The 23817-nt window shown below is 42.9% G+C and overlaps 1 protein-coding gene across 2 annotated transcripts; it reads left to right on the top strand.

Moving 5' to 3' along the window:
- Positions 1 to 3380: 3380 nt before the first annotated feature.
- Positions 3381 to 22523, top strand: SSTR1 (somatostatin receptor 1). Of its 2 annotated transcripts, XR_004974438.1 has the most exons (4): positions 3384 to 3519; positions 10272 to 10421; positions 16720 to 16761; positions 22108 to 22523. XR_004974438.1 is itself a non-coding variant. In XM_036352833.1 (2 exons), the coding sequence occupies exon 2, from the start codon at positions 4321 to 4323 to the stop codon at positions 5491 to 5493; it is 1173 nt and encodes a 390-aa protein (XP_036208726.1). In that variant the 5' UTR covers positions 3381 to 3519; positions 3979 to 4320; the 3' UTR covers positions 5494 to 7761. The 2 variants fall into 2 exon arrangements, 1 of the variants encoding a protein (XP_036208726.1); XM_036352833.1 differs by lacking the exons at positions 10272 to 10421; positions 16720 to 16761; positions 22108 to 22523 and adding an exon at positions 3979 to 7761 and having other exon boundaries at positions 3381 to 3519.
- Positions 22524 to 23817: the final 1294 nt, after the last annotated feature.

The raw sequence follows: 23817 nt of genomic DNA, 5'->3' as shown, positions 1-23817 counted from the left end.
TCAATGAGAGAGAAACATCGACCAGCTGCCTCCTGCACACCCCCTACTGGGGATGTGCCCACAACCAAGGTGCATGCCCTTGACCAGAATTGAAACTAGGACCCTTCAGTCCGCAGGCCAACGCTCTAGCCACTGAGCCAAACTGATTAGGGCCTAATTTAGGACTTTTCATTCTCCCCTCTTGAAAGCCATATTCTTTCCTCTCTCATATCTCAAAATGTTCCTATCACAGAGGCATAGGAAAGATGCTAACTATGGAAGGAGGACTGGAGGACTAGTAACTATCACGGAAAAAACAAGCTTATGCTACGCTTTTCAAGACTTTAGCTACTTTAGATACATACTTTTTTTTTAAGTTTTTAAACAAGACAAGAAGATGTGGAGTCCTGACTTCTTATAGGCCATTTTCCTTCCACATACAGCACTCCTATGCCTATGTTAGTGTTCCTGTTTCATCAGGAAAGGTTTACATCAAATTGAGGTTTAAGGGGAAGGCAGATTCCTTAACTGGGCTCCAAAAGAAATCCTATCTCCATTAGGCAGTAATTCTCATTCCCGCTCCCCCTCAACCCTGCTGAGCTGCTTTGTCTCTAGGGATATGCCTATTCTGGACATTTAACATAAGTGGAATCATGCAATACATATGTCCTGGCATCTTTCACTTTGCAAATGTTTTCAAGGTTCATCTATGTTGTAGCATGTATCAGTACTTCATTCCCTTTTACTGATCCATTCATTGGATGATGGATATTTGGCCTCTTTGACTATTATAAGTAGTGCTGCTATGAACATTCAAGTGCAAGTTTTTGTTCAAACATTTGTTTTCATTTGGCGGGGGGGGGGGGCTTGTAAATACTATAAGTGGAATTGCTGGGTCATATGGCAATTTTATGTTTAATTTCTCGAGGATTCATCAAACATTCTAAAGCTGCTGCATCATTTTTTTATTCCCACCAGCAACATAGAAGGGTTCCAATTTCTCCACATGCTTGACAACATTTGTTATTTTCTTGAAAATATATATTATAGCCACCCTAGTGGATGTAAAGTGATATCTCATTGTCAACACATTGTATGGATACTAATTCACCATAGAAACCACTTCAGAAACAAAAAAAGCATGTTCATGTCAGCTCTTAAGTTTTCTTCTTTTATATATGAGGCTACCACTAAATTGAGAGCTTTCCCTAAGATAAGCTGCAAAGTGAACATAGGAAATTCTGAACAACAGAGCTGTTTTACCTGCTACCATCATCCACCTCCCCTAGAGCTGTGGTCGGCAAACTGCGGCTCGCGAGCCACATGCGGCTCTTTGGCCCCTTGAGTGTGGCTCTTCCTAAGCCTTAGGAGTACCCTAATTAAGTTAATAATAATGTACCTGCCTACATAGTTTAAGTTTAAAAAATTTGGCTCTCAAAAGAAATTTCAGTCGTTGTACTGTTGATATTTGGCTCTGTTGACCAATGAGTTTGCCGACCACTGCCCTAGAGCAGTGGTCCGCAAACTGTCGCTTGCAAGCCACATGCGGCTCTTTGGCCCCTTGAGTGTGGCCACGAAGTTTCAATCGCACTGTATGTGCGCGCCTGCACATGATATTTTGTGGAAGAACCACATTCAAGGGACCTCAGTTTGTGGACCACTGCCCTAGAGCAGTGGTTCTCAACCTTGGCTGCACATTAGAATCACCTGGGAATCTTTTCAAAATCCTGATTTCTAGAAATCAGGATTTTGAAAAGATTCCCAGGTGGGGAGAAATCAGGATTTTAAAAAGATTCCCAGGTGATTCTAATGTGTAGCCAAGGTTGAGCACCACTGCTCTAGAGCAACCATGATTAACACTCAGGGTCTAAATGATGACTGTTGAAATATCAGCCCCCTGAGGAATAGCCAGGTGTCTCTAGTCAGTGATTGCCAAAGAGGCATCTAAAACATTATAAGGGTTGGCTAGTATAAAAGCTTTTATGGGGGGAAAAGCCACTTTTAAAACCTGATGAACATTCATTTTTATTCTTCATATGTGCTGTATTTTTTAAAATAACATACAACTAACCACCAATTCCATATTCCATTTTAGATAAAGTAATTTGTTTAGATAAAGCACTGAGTTAAATAGGTTGAGCCATAAGAAATATCAAATTCTTTCCTAGCACATTTCTCAATAATTCAGTGTCCATAGCGCATATTCCTATGACAGTCTGTCATCATTTGTTTTATCATTTATTGTTATAACCAATACACTACAAAAGCTATTCTTTTCCTTGCTGGAGCACTTAGTTTTGAGAACTAAAACACATATGCAAATGATTACCCCAATAAAGCAAGGGGCCATAGGAATTGTACCCCCCCCCCCATTTCTGCACCCATTTCTGCAATCTGGACTGTGGTACAAAGGTACAAATAGCCCGAGGAGTTTCCTTCTGCTTGTTTGCCTCTTCTTAGTGAACACTGTACAGTTGGGAAGGAAGGCTGAGACTCAGCTCAGTGGGTGCTCTCTAGCTGAGGGGAGGAGGAACAAGAAACCTAGACAAAGCTAAAGCTGAAAGAGGCCCAGCACTAGGTTGCTGCCGGTCAGCCTTCCTGGGAACCTGCATGAGTCATATAAAGACTTAAGGGATATTGAACGGGAACAAGGGAGCTCTACCTTGGACTGAAACGATTGGAAAGCCAAAGGGCGCCTAGACTAGAGATGGTGGGAAGTCCCCAAAGTGGTTAGAAATCATGGTAATTGAACTACCGGCACCCAGGATCAATTCAATTCCTAACTGAAGTAGGCGAGCTTTAGGCTTGCCTGCATCGATTTTTGTGTCTTAAAGGTTTAGGCATGTACATTGAAGCCGGGTCTCACGTCCAGGGGCCCCAGAAAAGGCCGAAATCCTAGCATTTCAATGGAAAGACGCCAAGGCCATCGTTCCATTTCTGGAGTTGATGATGAAGTCTGGTCTGCATAAGCCTTTCATGGGTTTAGAGGAGCGGACATCCCAGCTCACCCAGGCCTTTGCACTCTTCTCCCCAGGCCGGCCCGCCAACTCTCCGGGTACAAAGTACAGCAGGGATGCGGGCGGAGCCTTTCCTAGCGGCGCAGCCGTCTGTCTTTCAGCGGACACCTACATGGATTTCCAATGTGCGTCTGGCACATTCTGGAGGGAGCCTCAGGCTCCTTCCGTGCTCGCAGCCGCGCGGCCTCCTTCCGGTCGATATTCCCTTGGGAGACGCAGGCACTAAAAGCTTTAATAGAGATTCGCAATGGTTTGCCCAGGGCCTCGAACACCCGCGACCACCGCGAAGAGCTGCCTGCGGCGATGTAACGCAGAAGCCCCAAACGCAGGATTGTTGCCCCTACTCCCAAGGCGCCCGGCTTAGGGTCAATTTCCGTGACTCGAAGAGCATATGCGTAGGTGCCCGTGTTGGGTCCCTCCCAAAGAAAGGAGTTGAACCTCACGAAGCACGTCACCGCGCCACCAGACTGCACAGGCACTTTGCACGGGCATCTCCGCGGGGTCCGGAGGTGGCGCGCCCCAGGTAAGTAGGACGGGGACAAGTAAGGAGGAGCTGGACAAGCGGGGCGGGAGGTGGGGTTTAGGTCCCCGGGCGATTGGACCCCAGTGGAGTAAGGGCTCCCTTAGGGCGGGGCAGCAGCTGAGCGTAACTGAGATGAACTCCAGACACCTATCTATGCCTGGGGTCCGCTTCAGTCTTTGCCTTGGATAGGGCGGGTGAAGCGGCAGAATCTACACCTTTGGTTCCCACCCACCCTCCCGAAAGGCGGAGAAACTCCGCAGGTCCCCGTGAGGGATGGATAAAGGGAGCTGCAGGGCAGCCCCAGGGAAAAAGAAAAAAAGAAAAAAACAAAGAAAAAAAACAAAACTACTCGGATTGAACCGAGCGCGGGACTGGGAAAAACACAAAATGGGGAGAGGTGATAAGCCTCCTATATAGCCGTCCTTTCTCTTTCTCTCCCCCTCCCCTTCCCTTTCGTAGCTGCTGACGCGCTGGTGGTGCTTATTAATCATTCACCAGCCCAGAGCGCGCCAGTTAATGGCTGTGCGGCTCGGGGCTACAGTCTCCCGGCTTCCCCTCTCCGCGCTCGCGAGTGGCCAGGCGCCCGGAGCGGCAAGCGGCTGCGCGCCGGCAGCAGTTGGGCCATGCGTCCCGCGGGCGCGGGTCGGAGCCGAGCTCCCGGCCGCCGCTGTGCGCTACCCTCCGGCGCCAGGCGGCAGTGAGCTGCGGGCAGACGGCCGGGCTGCTGAGTGAGGGCGCCAGCGGCGGGGGTCCAGGAGAGCTCCCCAGCCCCAGCAGCCCCACCGTCCCCCACCCGCGGAGATGTTTCCCAATGGCACCGCCTCCTCTCCCTGCTCTCCCAGCCCCAGCCCGGGCAGCTGTGGCGAAGGCAGCGGCAGCAGGGGCCCTGGGGCCGGCGCCGCGGACGGCATGGAGGAGCCCGGGCGAAATGCGTCCCAGAACGGGACCTTGAGCGAAGGCCAGGGCAGCGCCATCCTCATCTCCTTCATCTACTCCGTGGTGTGCCTGGTGGGGCTGTGTGGGAATTCCATGGTCATCTATGTGATCCTGCGCTACGCCAAGATGAAGACGGCCACCAACATCTACATCCTCAACCTGGCCATTGCCGACGAGCTGCTCATGCTCAGCGTGCCCTTCCTGGTCACCTCCACGCTGCTCCGCCACTGGCCCTTCGGCGCGCTGCTCTGCCGCCTCGTGCTCAGTGTGGACGCGGTCAACATGTTCACCAGCATCTACTGTCTGACCGTGCTCAGCGTGGACCGCTACGTGGCCGTGGTGCACCCCATCAAGGCAGCGCGCTACCGCCGGCCCACTGTGGCCAAGGTGGTGAACTTGGGGGTGTGGGTGCTCTCGCTGCTGGTCATTCTGCCCATCGTGGTCTTCTCACGCACGGCGGCCAACAGTGACGGCACCGTGGCCTGCAACATGCTCATGCCCGAGCCCGCCCAGCGCTGGCTGGTGGGCTTCGTGTTGTACACGTTTCTCATGGGCTTCCTGCTGCCCGTCGGGGCCATCTGCCTGTGCTACGTGCTCATCATCACCAAAATGCGCATGGTCGCCCTCAAGGCCGGCTGGCAGCAGCGCAAGCGCTCCGAGCGTAAGATCACCCTGATGGTGATGATGGTGGTGATGGTGTTTGTCATCTGCTGGATGCCTTTCTATGTGGTGCAGCTGGTCAATGTGTTCGCGGAGCAGGACGACGCCACGGTGAGCCAGCTGTCGGTCATCCTCGGCTATGCCAACAGCTGCGCCAACCCCATCCTCTACGGCTTCCTCTCGGACAACTTCAAGCGCTCTTTCCAGCGCATCCTGTGCCTCAGCTGGATGGACAACGCCACGGAGGAGCCGGTGGACTACTACGCCACCGCCCTCAAGAGCCGCGCCTACAGCGTGGAGGACTTTCAGCCCGAGAACCTGGAGTCCGGGGGCGTCTTCCGCAATGGCACCTGCACGTCCCGGATCACGACTCTCTGAGCCGGGCCCTCGCAGGGGAGGGTGAGGACAAAGGGGAGCCGGGTGTGCGAGGTGAAAGTATCCCAGGGGGCAGGGTGCGGTGTGGCAAAGTGGGGATAGGACACTGTGCGCTCCGGTCTTCGGCTGAAGAGACCTGGGAAAGGAGCACGACAGAGGTGGAATCGGGCGTTTTGCGTGTAAACGGGGAAGGCTTGCGAGCCCCCTTCTCCACTCTCCCGCCTTCCTACACGGCGTCTGTACTTCTGCACCCTCTACGCTTCCCACTCTGTAACTTCGATCTTTCCTTCCGCCCAGTCCTGCCTGTGCAGATCGTGAACTCTTTACCGTCTCCAACTCAGGCCGCCAGCCGTGCTTTCTGTGTGTTTAAGCTTAGCCACGGGTTTCCCGAGGGGGGAGTCCCCAGCTGGCCCTCAGCCGCGCCCCTGCGCTGGCCAGATTCCGCCTGGTGCCCCTAGCGGGGTCTGGAACCACCGCTCTCCCCCTTGCACGGCCCTACTTTAAGGGAGACGGACTCCAGAGTGAACCAGGCAGCGGGCCCTTTCTCCTGCTCTACAGCGAGGCTGCGTCGCCCTCCGAGCCCCTTCGCCACTCCCACGCCACCCGGAGCGGAGCCAGGTGCTTAGCAAAATCGGTCCCGCGCTTCGAACCCCAGGCATTGCGTGGCTCCCATCCAAACCCCCTTTGGAGCCAAAAGGAGCTGAGAACAAGGGCCGAGGTTGGGGACGGGAAGAGGGATTGTAATGGAAGCCACCGCCTCCAGCTTCGCTTACCGCCGGGCTTTAGGTTTCAAAGACCGGCGCTCCTGGGCGCTGGTCTGCCTTAGGCCACCGAGGGCAGGGCGGACTTTCCCCGAGGGCCGATTGGGAGCGTGGCTGCAGCTACACTAGGTTGTATCCCTCACCCAAACGTCAGAGGTGCAGATCTAAGAGCAGCGACAGACTCAGTTTCCTGCTCTGGTTTATCTCTAAGACAGAGCCCTGGGGCCCGGACCTCTGGTGCCGCCTACAGAGCCCTGGCCTTTCCCCGCTGTGTCGCCGCCACCTGCAGGCTAGAGTGGGGGCCTGTCAGGCCCCGAGGGTTGCCCCTTTCAAGCGGTGCCTAATAAGTTATTTTCCAGTTTAACATATTTATTTATTTATTTGTGGTGTTTGAAAATTTCTCTGCTTTCCATTTCTCTGTTTGCCAAGCCCAGGGCTTTTTCTCCAGGACACTGAGAGCGAGGGTGCAGTGTGTGTGTCTAAGGCTCCCTCAAAACCTCTCCTCTTTGCTGGGTCCTCTTTTATTATCCTTTTCCAGCCTTTCTATGTTTGCTTGTATCCAGTGAGTTTGGAGATTTTCTTATACTTTCCTTATATAGTCTCTTGTTTGTCTTATAATAAATAAATGATTATGTGGGTTAGCCTCCTCTCATGCAGAGTGAAAAGCTCTGTACGCCTTGCTTTCAGCATCACCTTGTATGTGATTTGGATATGCATAATATATATTTACATATTATGTATATTTGTTTATCTTGCTCCATTGTCACGAGTCCATAAAATAGCTCCCAAATAGAGCCACTAACAATGACAGGTGTAAGGCTGGCTGAACCACTTTCAGATAAGGGGGTGCAAGCAGCACTCAAACCTGGAACTCAGAAGTCTGATTCAGATAGACTTGATCCATGTTGAGGATGTCCCTGGTTATGTCCCTGATTCCTCTAGTTTTCCGCATAGGTGAGTCCAACACACAGTCCAGTTCACATCATTATTCTTTTTTAAAGACATTGAAAATGGAGTAAGTTGTGTCTGTGTTTAATCTTACAAACTACATTGGAAGCCTGAGCAGGACAAGGACCAATAATTTTACTTCTTTGTATTTCCTGTATTGTTTTAGTATCCTGGCTTGTACATAGTAGGCACTAAATACGTGTTTGTTGGTTGAGTGCTTAAGTTAGCCAGAGTGCATTACAACGATCCATCAGGAGGTGGTAGGTCTGGGGCTCTCGGGTCTACCATTGACATGATACACAATGGTTGAGATCACTCTGGAAAAAGATGTTTCTGTATATTTCCTTCAAGAACATTGTGCTTTCCTGAAAGCAGTAACCAAGAGTTCAAATGCCCCTTATGTTTAGTTTAAACTAATTAACAAATATGCTTTAGGTTCTAAATCAGAAAGTTTCATTCTGTTCCTTAATAATAATATATATTATTACTCTTTTGAAAAATAGATTTTTAAAATATCTTTATTGTTGAAAGTAATACATATGTCCTATTTTTCCCCCCATTGACCCCTTCTAGCCTGCCCCTATGCCCCCCCTCAGCCTTCACTATCCTATTGTCTGTGTCCAAGGGTTATGCATACAAGTTCTTTGGTTGCTATCTTCCCGCCCACCCACCCCCATCTTCCCTCTGAGATTTGACAGTCTGTGGAAAATAGATTTTTAACTGGTTAAGAACAGTGAAATTTACAAATCAAAACCTTGATCATTAACCTCTTAAGAAGATACAAATCTAGTGCTCTTAACCTGTTACCATTGTAATATTAACCAAATAAACAAATGTATTATGTTGTTTCAAATTGTCTGACTTTGCCATTTTAATTTTACTGTTTCAACGGATTACCTAAACACACACACACACACACCCACACACACACACATTGGCTGACTTGTTTTATGTTCCACTTAGATTTTTAAGAAGAAAAATTTCAGATTACCTTTGGACATTTCTACCAAGATTAAGGTTACACCTTGAAATATATTTTTAAAGAAAAGTCTATTAATTTAGAGAGGGGAAACAAACAAACAAACCTTGAGTGATATGAATCAGAAGCACTGTACTAGGTTGCACTCTCTATGCTTTTCTGTTGTCACCAAACTACTTGATATTTCAATCTCTCGGAGATTAAATTGCTGTCTGCCTGCCCACATTTATGGCCTCACACTTTGTTGTGGGAGCTGAGTAATTGCTGATTTATATCCCAGGGAAAGATAATGTAAAGAAAAGAAAAAATGTTTGCCTAAAGGTGTCACAGGGGGCAATGGGTAAAAGAAATAGAAAAATTAGATTTCAACATAAGAGAAGAAAAACATATCTTATGCTTTGCCTCTCTGCCCTCTGCTCTCTGTACACCTGGGTGATTCCTGGCTGCAGTTTGTTGAAATCTGGAGCCTGTGATCGATCACCTCTCAGTGTGGTGAGGGCTGTACCTCAGCTCCTGTGGGCTGCAGCCCTGTGTCTTCCCTGCCCCATGCAGCCTGGTGGCCTGCCCCAGCCTCTGCCGGGAGTGACCTCACCCTGCTGCAGGCAGCCCTGTGGTGAGCCTCTTGGCTCAGTGACTAGAAGGGATCTGTGATAGCTCTAGACTGGTGACCCTTGGGATCTCCTGTCTGCTATCTATTTCTGTAGCTCTGGCATAGGTCTTTCGCCTCTCTCCTTACCTTTGTCAACTTCTCTTATTTAAAGCATTCCACACACCCCACATCTCATTTGCACTAGAGGAAAAACTTAATCTTGTCCTTCGATGTGCTAAAGTAGGAAAAAAGGATTTAGCAAATTTCTGTGCAACCCCATCCCCACCACTTCAGCTGATTTCCAAAAATTTTTGTGTTGCTTAGCACTTGAAGACACGCCCTCTCCTATCCTTAGGTGATGAGCCTCACCTCAGGGTGAGAGACTACAATGAAACATGATTTCCCAATTAAGTTAAAATGTATCAATTCAGTGCCTGTGAACTATTATGTCTTAATGGTGACCTTTGTACTCCCAGGATAGAATCTGTCAGGCCATCTTCTCACACAATATCCCCAAAAGGATTATGTTTGAAATTTTGATAGCTCATCCAATTTAACCCTGACCATTGTACGAAATGCTGAATGTATGGTTTTGGCCTGAAAAAGAAGGCAAGGAGTTCTCTTGGAGAATATTATGGATGATACATTTAAAAAATGTGATATATTTCTAATTTATTTTGAACAAAAAATAGAGATGTCATAATCTGTCTTCTAAAACCACTTTGGTAATATGGTTATACTTGGCAAATTTTGCTCATTACCTCCTTTATTCCAATTACCACATCAGAGAGGTTAGGTACTCAATTGAAATGATTGGTAGATGTTTTAAGTAATTGTTACAGTGGTGTATGCTTTAAAAATACAGTATTACAGAGTCTATGCTGATCCCTTGTCCCACCATGCACTTTGAGCCAATAAGGACCTCTTCTACGTGTTCAGATGGATAGTTTGCTTTCCATTCAACATATTTCAGTTCCTTAAAAGAAGACAAAGAGGTTTAACATTATTACATGGTTCCCCTAGACTAGAGGGAGGCAGGCACAGATACAATATTAGTGATTATTTACTATTTTGTTCAATATCTGGACACAAGGCATTATAATGAGACCTAATGAAATGACTGCGTTAGGGATGATTAGATAGTCTGGCTTCCGATTTCAACTATAAAGGAAAGGAAGGTGTTTCTGCAATGTTAACAAAGTTGAGGAGGCCTGTGGACAGAAATAACCAGTTCAAACTAAAATGTAAAATACCTGCTTGTCACACAGCTGGGTAGAGAGGAGCATCATCTAAAAAGGAGATATAATTTTAAATAGAAATCCTTTGGTAAAATGTCCACTTTGATAATAAACTTTTTTTTTTTGGTCAAATCATCTATTAAATCTTATTAGCCAAAAGATGGAAGTATATACACATTTAAGAATGGGACTGCAGGCATGATCCCAAAATTCTTTGAAATAATAATGAGCTCAAAACTTTAAAAATAAATATCTCTTTACGCCAGATTGATTCCAGCCTTCAATTTTGAGTGGACAAGATGCATAAAAAGAAATGAGATGTGGAGAATGCTATCAACTAACACCTTTCTCTGCAGTGGCGTTCACCTCCATGTCCTCTTCATGTCAACATGCCCAGTTACAGATAAAGACTTCAGGTACTCCAGCTCCCTCCACTCCCCCCTTTTTCCTCCTCCCATTATTTTGAAGTCAAAGTTGTTCTTCTACTTTTATGTTCTGTTTTCTCTTTGAAAGCTTTTCCCCTCCCCACTACCTTTCCAAGGACCAGTTGTTGATTCTTTTTTCACTCTGCCTGCGTCAGTGATTCTGCTTCCATGACTGACACCTGCCATTGCAGTAGCTCGGAGCAGAGGCTTTGGAGTTTTACTTGCCTGGGTTTACATCCTGGCTGCAATAAATTCTACTTGTGTGGCCTCATAGAGTTGTGAAGATTAAATAAATTATTTGGAACTCTTGGAACCATGCTTTTAATGTAATATATGCTTAATAAAATATTTGTTTCATCAAAAAATTATTAATATGTCCTTCCCCAAGTGGACTATATATCAGACTCCACTTGGGGAAGGACGTGTTATGGAAACACTGTAGAATATTATGTACAGAAATTGTTCTGACTTTCACAATAATACCTATATCAAAAGACAACTAATACTCCATTTAAATTTAAAGAGGAGAAAAAATCCAAGACATGATAGGCAAGGAGGAAATATTGTACAATGACCCATGTGACTCACATGACTATTCTGGGAAAGGCTGTCCAAATATTGATGAACAAGAGCTCTCATTGTGTTCTTTCTGTCTCTATAACCCCTGAACAATTCATCAGTCTAGCTAATATTATTAGCAATGGCAAAATGTGTATTCAAAGTCAATAATTAAATTAAACATTCTCCTTCCTGTCCAATGAACCACTGTAATTAGCAAATCAAGAGGATGTCTGTATGCCTTTTCTAAAGGACTCTCGAGTTTCCTTATGTATACACTGTGTGGGATCTGAACTTACACACACACACACACACACACACACACACACACACACACACACCTTAAGCAAAAGGAACTTTTGGGGTAACAATTGGTAAAATAGAACGACTCTGTTTCCCTCCCTTTCCCTTTTAAGTTTCAATTTCCTAACCCTTCTTCCCCAGCCAAGACCCCTTGTTTTCTGACTTTTGCCACTTCTCCCAGTAGAGCTCTTCTCAGAACAGGATTTCCTTTGGTTTGTAGTTTACATCACTGACAAGGCTTCACATGTTATCTTTCAGAAACAAGGCTTTAAATAAGGATATCAGGCAGCATTATTCTTAAAATCACATCTTTTTTCTAAGGCAAATCTTTCTTAAGAAGTGCTCCAGAATTACCCAAGAACCTGTAAACATGCCTATTCCATATGCTTCACCATAGAGATTTTGATTCCTTAGGTCTGAGATGAATCTTAGTATTCCTAAAGTACACTAACATTTGAGAACTAATAATTTAAGTGATAAGAGCATGGAGTTTATCATCAGTAGACATGATTCTACAATATTCACTGTGTGATACTGGGCAAGTTAATCTCCATGATGGACATTTTGCTCATCTATAGGATCAGAACAATAATACCTCCTTAATAGGGCTATCTGATGAGCCGATGCATGTCAAATCCCATGTCAGTCAGAACTCTCTTAGTTGTGAATGAATGAAAACCTCAGTAGCTCACATAACTGACAATCCTTGAGTAAGATCTGTCTTCAGGGTGTACTTGATCCATAACTCATTATGACCTTTTTTCCAGTCAACTTTTTCATCTCTGACTTTTTCCATGTTGGCTCCATTCCCAGACAGACTATTCTTTTCTAATTACAATACAGCAGAAACTGAAACATGACATTTTTCTAGGTTCAAATTTCAGGGGCAAGAGTAAAAATAATTCCCTCTAATTGGACTGTCTAAGATGGTTCATCTGTTGGGAGGTACCCCTCCATGTATCGCTGCTCCATAAATCTTATATGCCAACAATATGAGGCCCTGACTGCTTTTTACATGGATCATTTCTCAAGGTTGTGTTTGCAGCAAGCAGTCTTGAGCGATCAGGTAATATCCCTTTCAAGGACAAAGAGAAGGCTTGATTACTGTTTGATATAAAGTGGTGGTTTCCCCAAGAGCAGTGTCCCTCAGCTGTGTTACAGACTCAGTACTGCACAGCATTCATCAGGGCTTATACTTCCTTATCGCCATGAGAATCAGCCCTTCCGCTCTCCCAGATGTAAGCCCCGTTGGTTTTCAAAGCCAGATGCTATGGGGGCTCCTCTTCCTGTATAGGTTCCTCAGGCTAGGAGTCAGACCCCTCACTCTTCAAACACAACCTCCACGGTTGTGATATCCCTCTCACTTGTAAGTCACTGCATGGATAGGTCCTGACTAGACTTAGTCTCTGCCCTTCTACCAGCCTCAATGTGGCCTTTTCTTTATACCCGAAATCGTAGGGAATCTGTTCTGCTAGTCTTCAGATTTTCTCAGAGATAGCTGTTCTATATGTAGTTGTAGTTTTGGTGTCAGGTTCTTCCTACTTTGCTATCTTGGACTTGAAGCCAAGAGCCTTGCTCTTAAATGCCAATTTAGCTTGTCCATGAAATGTCGTTCCTTGTGGTTGGTGCACTGCCCCCACGAGAAATGTGTCTCTAGATGGGATCACAAAGTCACTGCTCTTCTTCCTTTCTTTAAATGTAAGCACATGGGAAAGCTGAGAAAAATATATTTTTATTTACATAGTATAATTTTCTATGATAAAAAATACTAGTAACATTACTTAGAAAATTCAAATAATATCACAACTATTACTAAATATTTCATGACTTCAAGAAAATGAATTACTCTGCATTAAATTCTATACCTTTAAAATGAGAATAATTAAATATCAATCCAGATTAGTAACAATTTATTAAATTCCTATCAAATTAATGACATTGTTTGAATACATTTTAAAATAAGGGGAAACGGCATTTTAATGTTAAACACAACATATAGTTAAACATATATAAGATGACATTAGATTAGAAACATATATGCACAAAGCATGAATGGTATACAAAGGTTTGGTTAGGGCAGTTCTGAAGCTACATTTTATCATCAGCAATTGGGGAAAAGTTAGCTTTAAATACAGTTTTAAGTGATATAGACAGGCCATCACAACCAGATCTGAATTATTAGCAATATAATATTCAAATGTGTCCTTGTGTTTTACTGTGGCTTAAAATATTTGGGGGCTGCCCTAACTGGTTTGGCTCAGTGTATAAAGCATCAGCCTGCTGACTGAAGGGTCCCAGGTTCGATTCCAGTCAAGAGCATGTACCTTGGTTGAGGGCACATCCCTGGTAGGGGGTGTGCAGAAGGCAGCTGATCGATGTTTCTCTCTCATCGATGTTTCTAACTCTCTATCCCTCTCCCTTCCTCTCTGTAAAAAATCAATAAAATATATTTTAAAAAATATTTGGGGGCTGAAATACTATTGTGAAGATAACCAACTCCCATGAATTAGACTGACAGTTTTAGCTCCCCTTAGATTTATAGCATTTATATAAAACTATCAGTAACCAGAGTTTAAAATACAGCAGCAGGGCAGGCAGGCAAGGAAACAGAAGTAACATTTATTCAATATGTATTTTATAAGTGAAACATTTTTCTAGTTACTTTACCTGCATGTCTCATTTCAAGGAATCTTCCCCAAGATTCCCATGAACTAGAAAACTTATTTCTCTTACAAGCAAGGAAAGAAAGAAGGAAAAAAAAAACCCAACCCAAACTCATTTATCATGTTAAAGCTGGTAGTTGACAGAACCCAGGACTAAAAATCAGACCTATTGACTCCAAGAACCATGATCCTTTTATCATATCAGTTAAAGTTCGTTTAAATGGCACACAGATTCCATCCCACATGGGAATAGGATGAGAAATGGGAAAAGTTTGACTGTTGCCTCAAAGTTTATAAATCAGTGATCAAATTCAAAATGTACCACTCTACTCATGATATGGACCTAAAAGAGAATAAAATAAATTATTAGTAAATACTAAAAAAGCTATATTCCAAGAGACAATCAGATTGCCTGCAAGAAACACCGGTTTCACCTCTAAGTCAAATGTACCCATGTCAAGAACTCCACTTAATACATCTAAGGCCACACTATACACACCCCTTCCTATAAAGAGGGAGATGCCATAGCACAGTGACTAAGTAGGTGGGTCGGATCAGGAATGAGAATGCATGATATGGAATCCTGGCTTTGCACATCACTGGCTCTGTCACCAGGAGGTTATTTATCCACTCAGGCCTCAGACCTCTTAACTGGAAAATTAGAAAAAAAATAATTTCTGCCCCATAGTGTTAGCAAAGCGACACATAAGTCCTTTCAGCATTTTTACACACTTTAATAATCCTTTTCATAACTATCATAGATATAGCAATAGCTCAATATCACTGAAAATCAGAAAGTTTCCTTTTCTCCTTTGAAGATACAGTAAACACGTCCCAATTATCAGGCATTAAATAATTAGGAAATATTAAAATAATTCTCAGGTACTACAACTTTAATGGCCATTAGACTAGGACAAACCCCCCGAGTTCTAGATGAGCAGCATTCATTCAGTACTATGATAAACAGCTTTTAGAACTTTAGTAACTAGTTTTTTGTTGTTTTTTTTCTTCCTGTTTACTTAAACTAGTAAGTTATTTTACTGGAACAATAATGTAAAGTTTGAAAAGCATTTAACCAAGTCTTTTTATCTAAGTTCCTAATTAAGAGGTCATGCCATTTATTAGGATCCCAATTAAATAGAATTTGCTGAATTATTTAAGTGAATAGAATCTATTTAAGGAAATATGAGAAACTCAGAAAAAATCACCCTTTTAAAACATTGAAGACAGATATTATAAAACTAAAACAACTATTTTGTTATAAATTCTTCTTGTAAATTATTTCATTAAATCCATGAGCAGAAGGAGTAACATGCAAAACAAAGAGGTAAATATACAAAGTACAATTTCAAACAGCTGTGGACATTTTAAAGCTGGGCCCTGGTCCTGTGGGAGGCAACCAATCGATGTGTTTCTCGCTGTCTCTCCCCATCCTTTCCACTCTCTCTAAATAATAAAAATAAAAATAAAAATAAAAATCAATAGGAAAATATCCTCAGGTGAGGATTAACAACAACAATGAAAAATAATGACTACATTGATTCCTCTGAGGGTTCAATCTTTTCCTATGACACTAGCTTTTCCAAAGTGAGAACCAATCATCACAGCCAACATCCAGTTACATTCTATTTCAAAATGAAATAAAACTGACTCCACTCTAAATTTAATGTATATATATTTTTTTCTGAAAATAAAAAAAGCAAAAAAACAAGGGGAAGAATTTGGAAAGCTAAACAATTTGTTCTTGCAAAGATGGGGAGCAGCAGCAAGGAGGCTAGGATGTCAACCAGGATTTGTTTGAGCAAGACCCTGCTCTCACTCTTTCTTCCTAAAGCATGGGTGGCAGGAATCTGATTTCTCAATAGTTGATCATCCTATATAATAAAATCCTAATATGCAAATCAACCAAACAGCGGAATGACTGGTCGCTATGACAGATACTGACCACCAGGGGACAAACGCTCAATGCAGGAGCTGCCCCCTGGTGGTCAGTGTGCTCCCATAGGGAGAGCGCCACTCAGCCAGAAGCCGAGCTCATGGTTGGCAAGCGCAGCAGCAGGTGGCAGGAGCCTCTCCCTCCTCTGCAGCAGCAGTGCTAAGGACCCCTCGGGGGATGTCTGACTGTGGGGAGCGAGCCTAAACCAGCAGTCGGACATCCCCTGAGGGGTCCCAGACTGCGAGAGGGCATAGGCTTGGCTGAGGGACGCCCCCCATCCCCTCAAGTGCATGAATGTCGTGCACTGGGCCTGTAGTTATTTTATAAATTCATAAAGGCCACTTGTCTTTAATTTCTCAGTGTCTGCTCTGCCATCTAACAAGGCTGTAAGGTAGCAGGATACAGCTAGGAGCAGGAACTATGGAGCTCAGTCCCTCAATAGCTTTGTGATCAGGTGATTTCATATCTTCACTTTAGTTTTAGTTTCCTCATCTGTAAAAGGCGGGAAATAATAGTATCTGCATCATGGAGTTTGTTAGGAAGATTAAATAAGTTAATATGTAAATTACTTAGAACAACACAGGCACATATGAGTTTCCAAAGCACTGAGCTACATTAAATTGATGGATTTATTAACATAAGGCAATGCCTTGATTTTGGTATTGGGGCCATTACTTACCTGTTGTGTTTCTCTTTCCCTATTTTGGTCTTCTGGAGTCTTCACCAATGAGCAGCTCACTTTCACATTAACTAATTTTTCTACAGTACAAGTTATATAACTTGAATTATGAATTGCTTAATCTTTAGTGTGTTGGCTTTTTAATTGCAGATAACAGTGGTTCCCTAACCTGGCTGCACATCAAACAAACTGGTAAGTCTTAACAAAAGATCTCTCATGCCCAGCTTCAGAAACCCTTAAAATAATACCCAGGCCCTGGCAGGGAAGCTCAGTTGGTTGGAGTATCATCTCATATACCAAAAAGTTGTGGATTCGATTCTTGGTTTGGGCACATACCTAGGTTGTGGGTTCAATCCCCAGTTAGGGTGTGTACAGGAGGCAACCAATCAATGTTCCTTTCTCATCTCTCTCTCTCTCTCTCTCTCTCTCTCTCTCTCTCTCTCTCTCTCTCTCTCTCTCCCTTCTTCTCTCTCTAAAATCAATGAAATGTATATCCTCAGATGACAGAAAAGAAAGAAAAGTAAAAAAGAAAACAAGTAAGACTCAGGCATCATGTACAAGCAGGGTTTCCAGGGCATTCTGCTGCAGGTGGTTTCACTAACTGTTATTTGGGGAGCCTCAAGTATAGATTTAAAAGACTTTACAAAGGAAAGTGTTGCATTTCTAGTGAAGGAATCTTAGGTGCTGTGATTAGTCTATTAGTGGTGGAGGTTATTTGTTTAGTTTTGGTTATTTTGGTTTTATTTTTTTGCAGTATGGCACCTTCTTTGGCCTTTCAAATTGCACCAGGTCATCTAGAGTTTCCTGGAATCCCAATAGCTGTTCAGAAGACTTCTGTAAATCTCCCAAGTATAAGACTATTGTTGCCAGCCTCTCATTTACTGGTATAATTTTCAAGGGCAATGAAAAATATTTATTCTGACATTTTTCTTCTTTGATATTCTTCCTACAGACATTTCAGGGGAACCAGACTTGTAAATGCTTAAGTTTCTGTAGCTTTCCTTTCCATAGTCTTTAATTCTCCCTTGGTTCTTGGTTCATGCTCTATCAATTATTCAAAATTAATAGTATATGTACCCTAAGTTCATTGCAGCACTATCTCAACAGTCAAGATTTGGAAGCAGCCCAAGTGCCCATGAGTAGATGAGTAGATAATAAAGCTCGATACATTTATACAATGGAATACTACTCAACCATGTAAAGGAAAAAAATATTAACTTTTGCAACAGCATAGATGGATCTAGAGGATATTATGCCAAGTGAAATAAGCCAGTCACAGAAAGACTAATATCATATGATTTCACTTATATGTGGAATCTAATGAACAAAATAAAGAAACAAACAAAATAGAAACAGACTCATAGGTACAGAGAATGGATTGACAGCTGCCAGAGGGGAGAGGGGCAGGAGTCTGGATGAAATAGGTGAGGGGATTAAAGAAAAAAACACAAAAAAACAAAAAACCTCATAGACACAAACATCAGTAGGGAAAGGGGGATGCTGAAAGGTAGAAAGGTGGGAAGGGGGGATAAATGGCAATGGAAGAGGACTGGCTTTGGTTGGTGAGCACACAATGTGGTATACAGATGATGTATTATAGAATTGTACACTTGGAACCTACATACTTTTATTAACCAATGTAATCCAAATAAATTCAATAAAAATATTTTAAAAATAAAATAAGTGTATATTAATTATCAAAAGAAATAAAATTAAATAGTGTATAACACGCTTAACCTTTTTCTTTGTATCTTTTTGTAGTTATCTCTTGTGATTATCATCCTATATAATAAAAACCTAATATGCTAAGTGTCCGGTCATCCAGTCAGCCATTCAACCAATCAGAGTGTAATATGCTGATGATATGCTAAGGCCACTTAACTGCTTGCTATGACGTACTCTGACCACCAGGGGGCAGACAGTTGACCAGTTGCTATGACATGCATGCACTAACCACCAGGGAGCAGACAGTTGACCAGTTGGCCAGTCACTATGACGTGCACTGACCACCGGGGGGCAGACACTCTGACTGGTAGGTTAGCTTGCTGCTGGGTCCAGCCGATTGGGACTGAGCAAGATGGGCCAGACATGCCCTGGAGCCCTCCCACAGTCCTCTCCAGCTGGCCAACCTCTCATGTCCCTCCCTGGCCCTGAGTGTGCACTGGTGGGGTCCCTCGGTCTGGCCTGTGCCCTCTCTAAATCCAGGACCCCTCGGAGGATGTCGGAGAGCTGATTTTGGCCTGATCCCACAGGCCAGGCAGAGGGACCCCACTGGCGCACGAATTCATGCACTGGGCCTCTGGTCTATATATATAAAAAGCCAGTAATCTGAATGCTGTAATGACCATAACAATGATTGTTATGATGCCCACTGCAACCAGCAAACCAGCCTGACGAGGGGTGGGGCCAGCCAGCCAACCGCCCACAGCCCCTCCCCCCCGCCAGCCCTACCCCTGATTGGCCTCTCCCACCCCGATTGATGGTGGGGCTGCTGGCCAACCTTCCCCTCCCCCCCCCCCCGCAGCCCTTCCCCCTGGCTGATCCTGCCCCCAACTGGCCCACACCACCCTGATGGCCCTCAGCTCCTCCCCACGGCTTGCCCCACCTCTAATCACCCTCTCAACCCCAATAGGGGTTGGGACTGGCTGGCCAACTTCCTACAGCCCCTCCCCCTAGGCAACTCCACCCCCAATGGCCCCCCACCTCCCCATAGCTGGCCCTGCCCCTGATTGCCCCCCCCCCCCAATAGGGGCAGGGTTGGGCAGGCAACCTCCTGCAGCCCCTCCCCATGCCCGGCCCCACCTCTGATCAGCCTCCCCACTCCAATCAGGTTCAAGGCTGGCTGTCCAACCACCCATGGCCCCTCCCTCAGGCTGCTGACCCCTGATTGGCCCTCCCCACCCATTTGGGGGCTGGGTTGGACAGCCCACAACCCACAGCCCCTTCCCATGGCTGGCCCTGCCTCCAATTGGCCCCCCATCCCAATCAGGGGCAGGGCCCATTAGCCAATTGCCCTCGGCCCCTCCCCCCAGCTGGCCCGGCTTTTATCAGCCCCAATTAGGGCAGGCCAGCCCGCCAACTTTCTGCTGTCTCCTCCTCCTGACAGGCCCAGCCCCAATCTGCCGATCAGGGCTGGGCCAGCCGGACCCCACCCATGCATGAATTCATGCACTGGGCCTCTGGTATGTAATATAAAAGTTAAATTTATAAAATGCTTTACGATCTCTGAGCAAAACACTTTCTTTCTTGGATATTTTAGTTCATTAACCATTATAAGTAATTGAGAATATGTCGAGGTCTGAGGAAGTTGTGATTGTGACCAGGAGATTAGTATGGTGATGATGATGGTGACTGTTACCTCCATCATTTTTATTATGACCTTCTGGCTGTACAGTTGTAGTTGAAGCAGCTTCAAGGAGTGGTTTATTAGTGTTCAGAAGGGAAGTCATATAGTCTCATGAATATTTAAAGCCATGATAAAAAGGAATGAAATGGAGGACTAATGACTTGGAAAAAAAATTAAATAACAGAATGACTATAAAGGGAGAGTGTAGCATCTATTTTAATATGTCAAAATAATATTTAGCCTAGGTATAAAAGTATCATAGCTCAACATTCAAGAATAACGCAAATAAGTATAGTGTTTTATTTGTTTCCAATAAACTGCATAAAACAAAAAAATAAATATTGACCAATAATGTGAACTCTTTAAGACATTTTGCAAAGATCACTCTACGAATAGGAAAGTCTTTTTTTGGTTAAAGTATTAGAGAAGAAAAACCAATGTTTAAGAGCCCAATTTCACTTAATTTATTTCTCATAGTCTTTAGTAATACATACTAAAAATTTTTAGTACTGGGAACAATTTTTTTCTTGTACAAAAGTCACATCTACTTACTCCCATTTACTATCATATTTTATCATTACTTTAACATTTCATTTGAGTTAGAAAATATATAGTTTAATATTATATCCAGTAAGTTAAAAACTCAAATAATATTTTTGAAAACCAAAGATTAATGATAACATGATTATAAATTATCTAGCTCTTTATTTCAGTAGCTTGTCCTCAACAATGTCTTATTCTTTTACAAAAGTGACCAATTTTAGGTAGCAAATTCACAATGTGGATTCTTAAGTTAACATCTTGCTTGAAAAGATTGTATTTATCTTATTTCATTATGGGAATAATGCACTAATGTAATTAACATCCCTAGACAAGTAATAGCTCAGAATATTTTTCATAATAGAAATATTTTGAGAAAAAAAATCCTTTAAAATGTGTTTTTCTTTTAAATTGGGATTTGCCATTTTAGGAAACCAGCATGAGTCATCATCCATATTGGCCAGGAAAGCACAGTCTTTGTTCTTTAGGACAGAATATCATTCATCCTGTTTGGTAGTGTAAAAAAATAATCCGATAATCAGCAATTCTTTGGCATGAGAATGAGAAGATATTGAGAAATACACATTGATTGCACATATTAAGAGAGTGATTTGGCAGCATCTGGTGTTATATTTATTAAGCAAATTCCTTATAGAAGCTGATTTTTTACAAAGGCATTTTAGTATTTAGGTTATCATAAAAAATTGCTCTAAATTTCATAATTGTATAACTAATGATTTTTTAGTTGATTTATACTTTGGTTGAAAAATAACTAAATTAAAAACTTACCCAAGTTTTCTAGATTTCCCTTTCCAGGATTTATTTTCCACCTCAGTGTCCAGAGTTAAAGGAAATAATTAATCATAGTTATAAATGAAAGAAAGCATTAGCATAATTTATGAAAAAAATATTTTTCTCTTTGCACTAAACAATGCCATTGGAAACAATCTACAATTGTATTTAAATAAATCTTAGCTATATTTAAATTTAATTCTTAACATTTAAATTTTAACCTGAGGTATATAAAATCATTCTTTTTGCATATTTGTCTATGATATAATTAAAAGCCCTGCTTTTAAAATTAACTACTGTTACTGTCTTTGAAAGGGCTTTTCTTTTTTTGAGTGGGTCTTGACTTATAAAGCATTAGTGTCACAGTTCCTAGGTTAGAATTTGAAAACAGAAATTGAGGTCAATATAGTAGTTTCTAAAACTTTATTGAATTATTTTATGGATGAGTGGAGAAATTACCATCCACATGGCATCAAATGTTTCAATGAACATAGCACTTTAATGACATTAGTGTTGTTAGTTAATTAATAGTTGTCATTGTGTAAATCAATGTTAATTTTATAATTTACACAAGAAATTTTTTTAATGACCTACAACTTAGAACAAAACAGGCAAGTTCCCTACTTGCATAGAATTTATATTCTCAATGTGTCAGGCCGATCAATAAACAAATAACTATAATTAAGACCTATAGTAAAGACAAAACGAGGTGATGTGAGTTGGCGTTTCTGAAAGACTTGAGTTGTCAGAAAATATATTTAGGTAAGTTATTTGACAGAAAGGGGATTGTCCTGGGAAGATGGAGAGAAGGGGCGGTCCAAGCTGAGAACCTAATACGGGAACGATGTTTTGTTTTCTAGGAACAAACTGAAGCCTGAGCAGAGAGGGGGATCAGAGAAGGAGAAATGGCCAGTGAGGAGGAGGACGATCAAGAGAAGAAAGTGTTTCTGTAAAGAGAAGTGGTCAACTGGGTAAAATGCTTATGAGAATGCTGGAGGCTAAGAACAGTAGTTAGCACAATAAATGTGAGAAGTTCATTAGAAGGCTGATGGACATCTTCAGCATGGCTGAAAATCTGCATATTATTACCTGCTGCCAAACAGCTGAGGGCAATTCCCCTAACCTGATAATTTTTTATTGTTTACAAAACCTTACCTTTGATATGAGTGTCTGCTTTGCTAGAAGGCAAAATGTGTGCATAAAAAGCCATGGGTCCGGCCGAAACCGGTTTGGCTCAGTGGATAGAGCGTTGGCCTGCGGACTGAAAGGTCCCAGGTTCAATTCCGGTCAAGGGCATGTACCTGGGTTGCGGGCACATCCCCGGTAGGAGATGTGCAGGAGGCAGCTAATCGATGTTTCTCTCTCATTGATGTTTCTAACTCTCTATCTCTCTCCCCTCCTCTCTGTAAAAAATCAATAAAATATATATTAAAAAAAAAAAAAAAGCCATGGGTCCAGACATTTGGGAGCCACTCCACTAGAAAGCTGGTTTCCCTCTGGTTCACCCAACATGCCTTCCAAATTTATATTTCTTGTCTAGTCTCTATCTATTTATGTCACAGCCCCTTCTCCAGATTCCTGAACCCTTGCTGCAAAAAGACTGTGGCATGAGAAGTCTAGTAAGATAAGGACAATCAAGTGAACATTAAATTTGAGAGGACATAGGTTGTTGTTGGTCTATTATAGCACAGTTTCCAAGGAACAGGATAATAAAGGCCAATTGGAGTGGACTGAGGAAAGAAAGAAATGGAGAGAAAATAGAGACAGCAACTTTAGTCACACATTTCTTTCCAAAAGAGATCTGAGAAATATAGTGAAGCTAAAGGAAGAAATCAAAAAAACACGTTTATGCTACTGGGGAAAATTAAGTTCAGAGAGATAAATTAATGAACGAAAAGATGAAAGCAGCTTAGGTGAAAGCAGGTATGAGCGTTCTTTTACAGTAGAAGGCATGAGCAACTGGATGCACAGGGGGTGCTATGCATCTTGGAGGAGTTATACAAATTGCAACACATCCCTAACCAGTTTGGCTCAGTGGATAGAGCATTGGCCTGCAGACTGAAAGGTCCCAGGTTTGATTCTGGTCAAGGGCATGTGCCTTGGTTGCAGGCACATCCCCAGTATGTGTAGGAGGCAGCTGATCGATGTTTCTTTATCATCGATGTTTCTTACTGTCTATCCCTCTCTCTTCCTCTCTGTAAAAAACCAATAAAATAAATAAATAAATAAGATAAAAATATGTGTAAAATACAAAAGTGTTTCCTTAAAAAACAAAACAAACAAAGAAACAAATTGCAACACAGTCTCATATTGGAGAGTGGGAAAGGAGCTTACATTGGAGTATAAAGATAAACAGGAAGGACCTGTGGCCATGAGTTTAAATGGGAATCAGTCAGCAGAGGCACATGCTTTTCTCCAGACTTATTCAGTTGTCAATGTGAAATATGAGAGAGTGGGATAACCAGAGTTAGAGTTTTTATTGGGGGAAAGTAAAATGGAAGAAAAAAGCACAAGTATCCTATCTAATAATAGAGAAACATGGTAATTAACCGTAACTTCGCTACCCTTCC

Source organism: Myotis myotis, unplaced genomic scaffold (assembly GCF_014108235.1).
Source record: "Myotis myotis isolate mMyoMyo1 unplaced genomic scaffold, mMyoMyo1.p scaffold_m19_p_1, whole genome shotgun sequence".
Taxonomy (NCBI): Eukaryota; Metazoa; Chordata; class Mammalia; order Chiroptera; family Vespertilionidae; genus Myotis; species Myotis myotis.
Note: the sequence above shows the minus strand (reverse complement) of the source record. Positions and strands in the feature narration are given on the sequence as shown.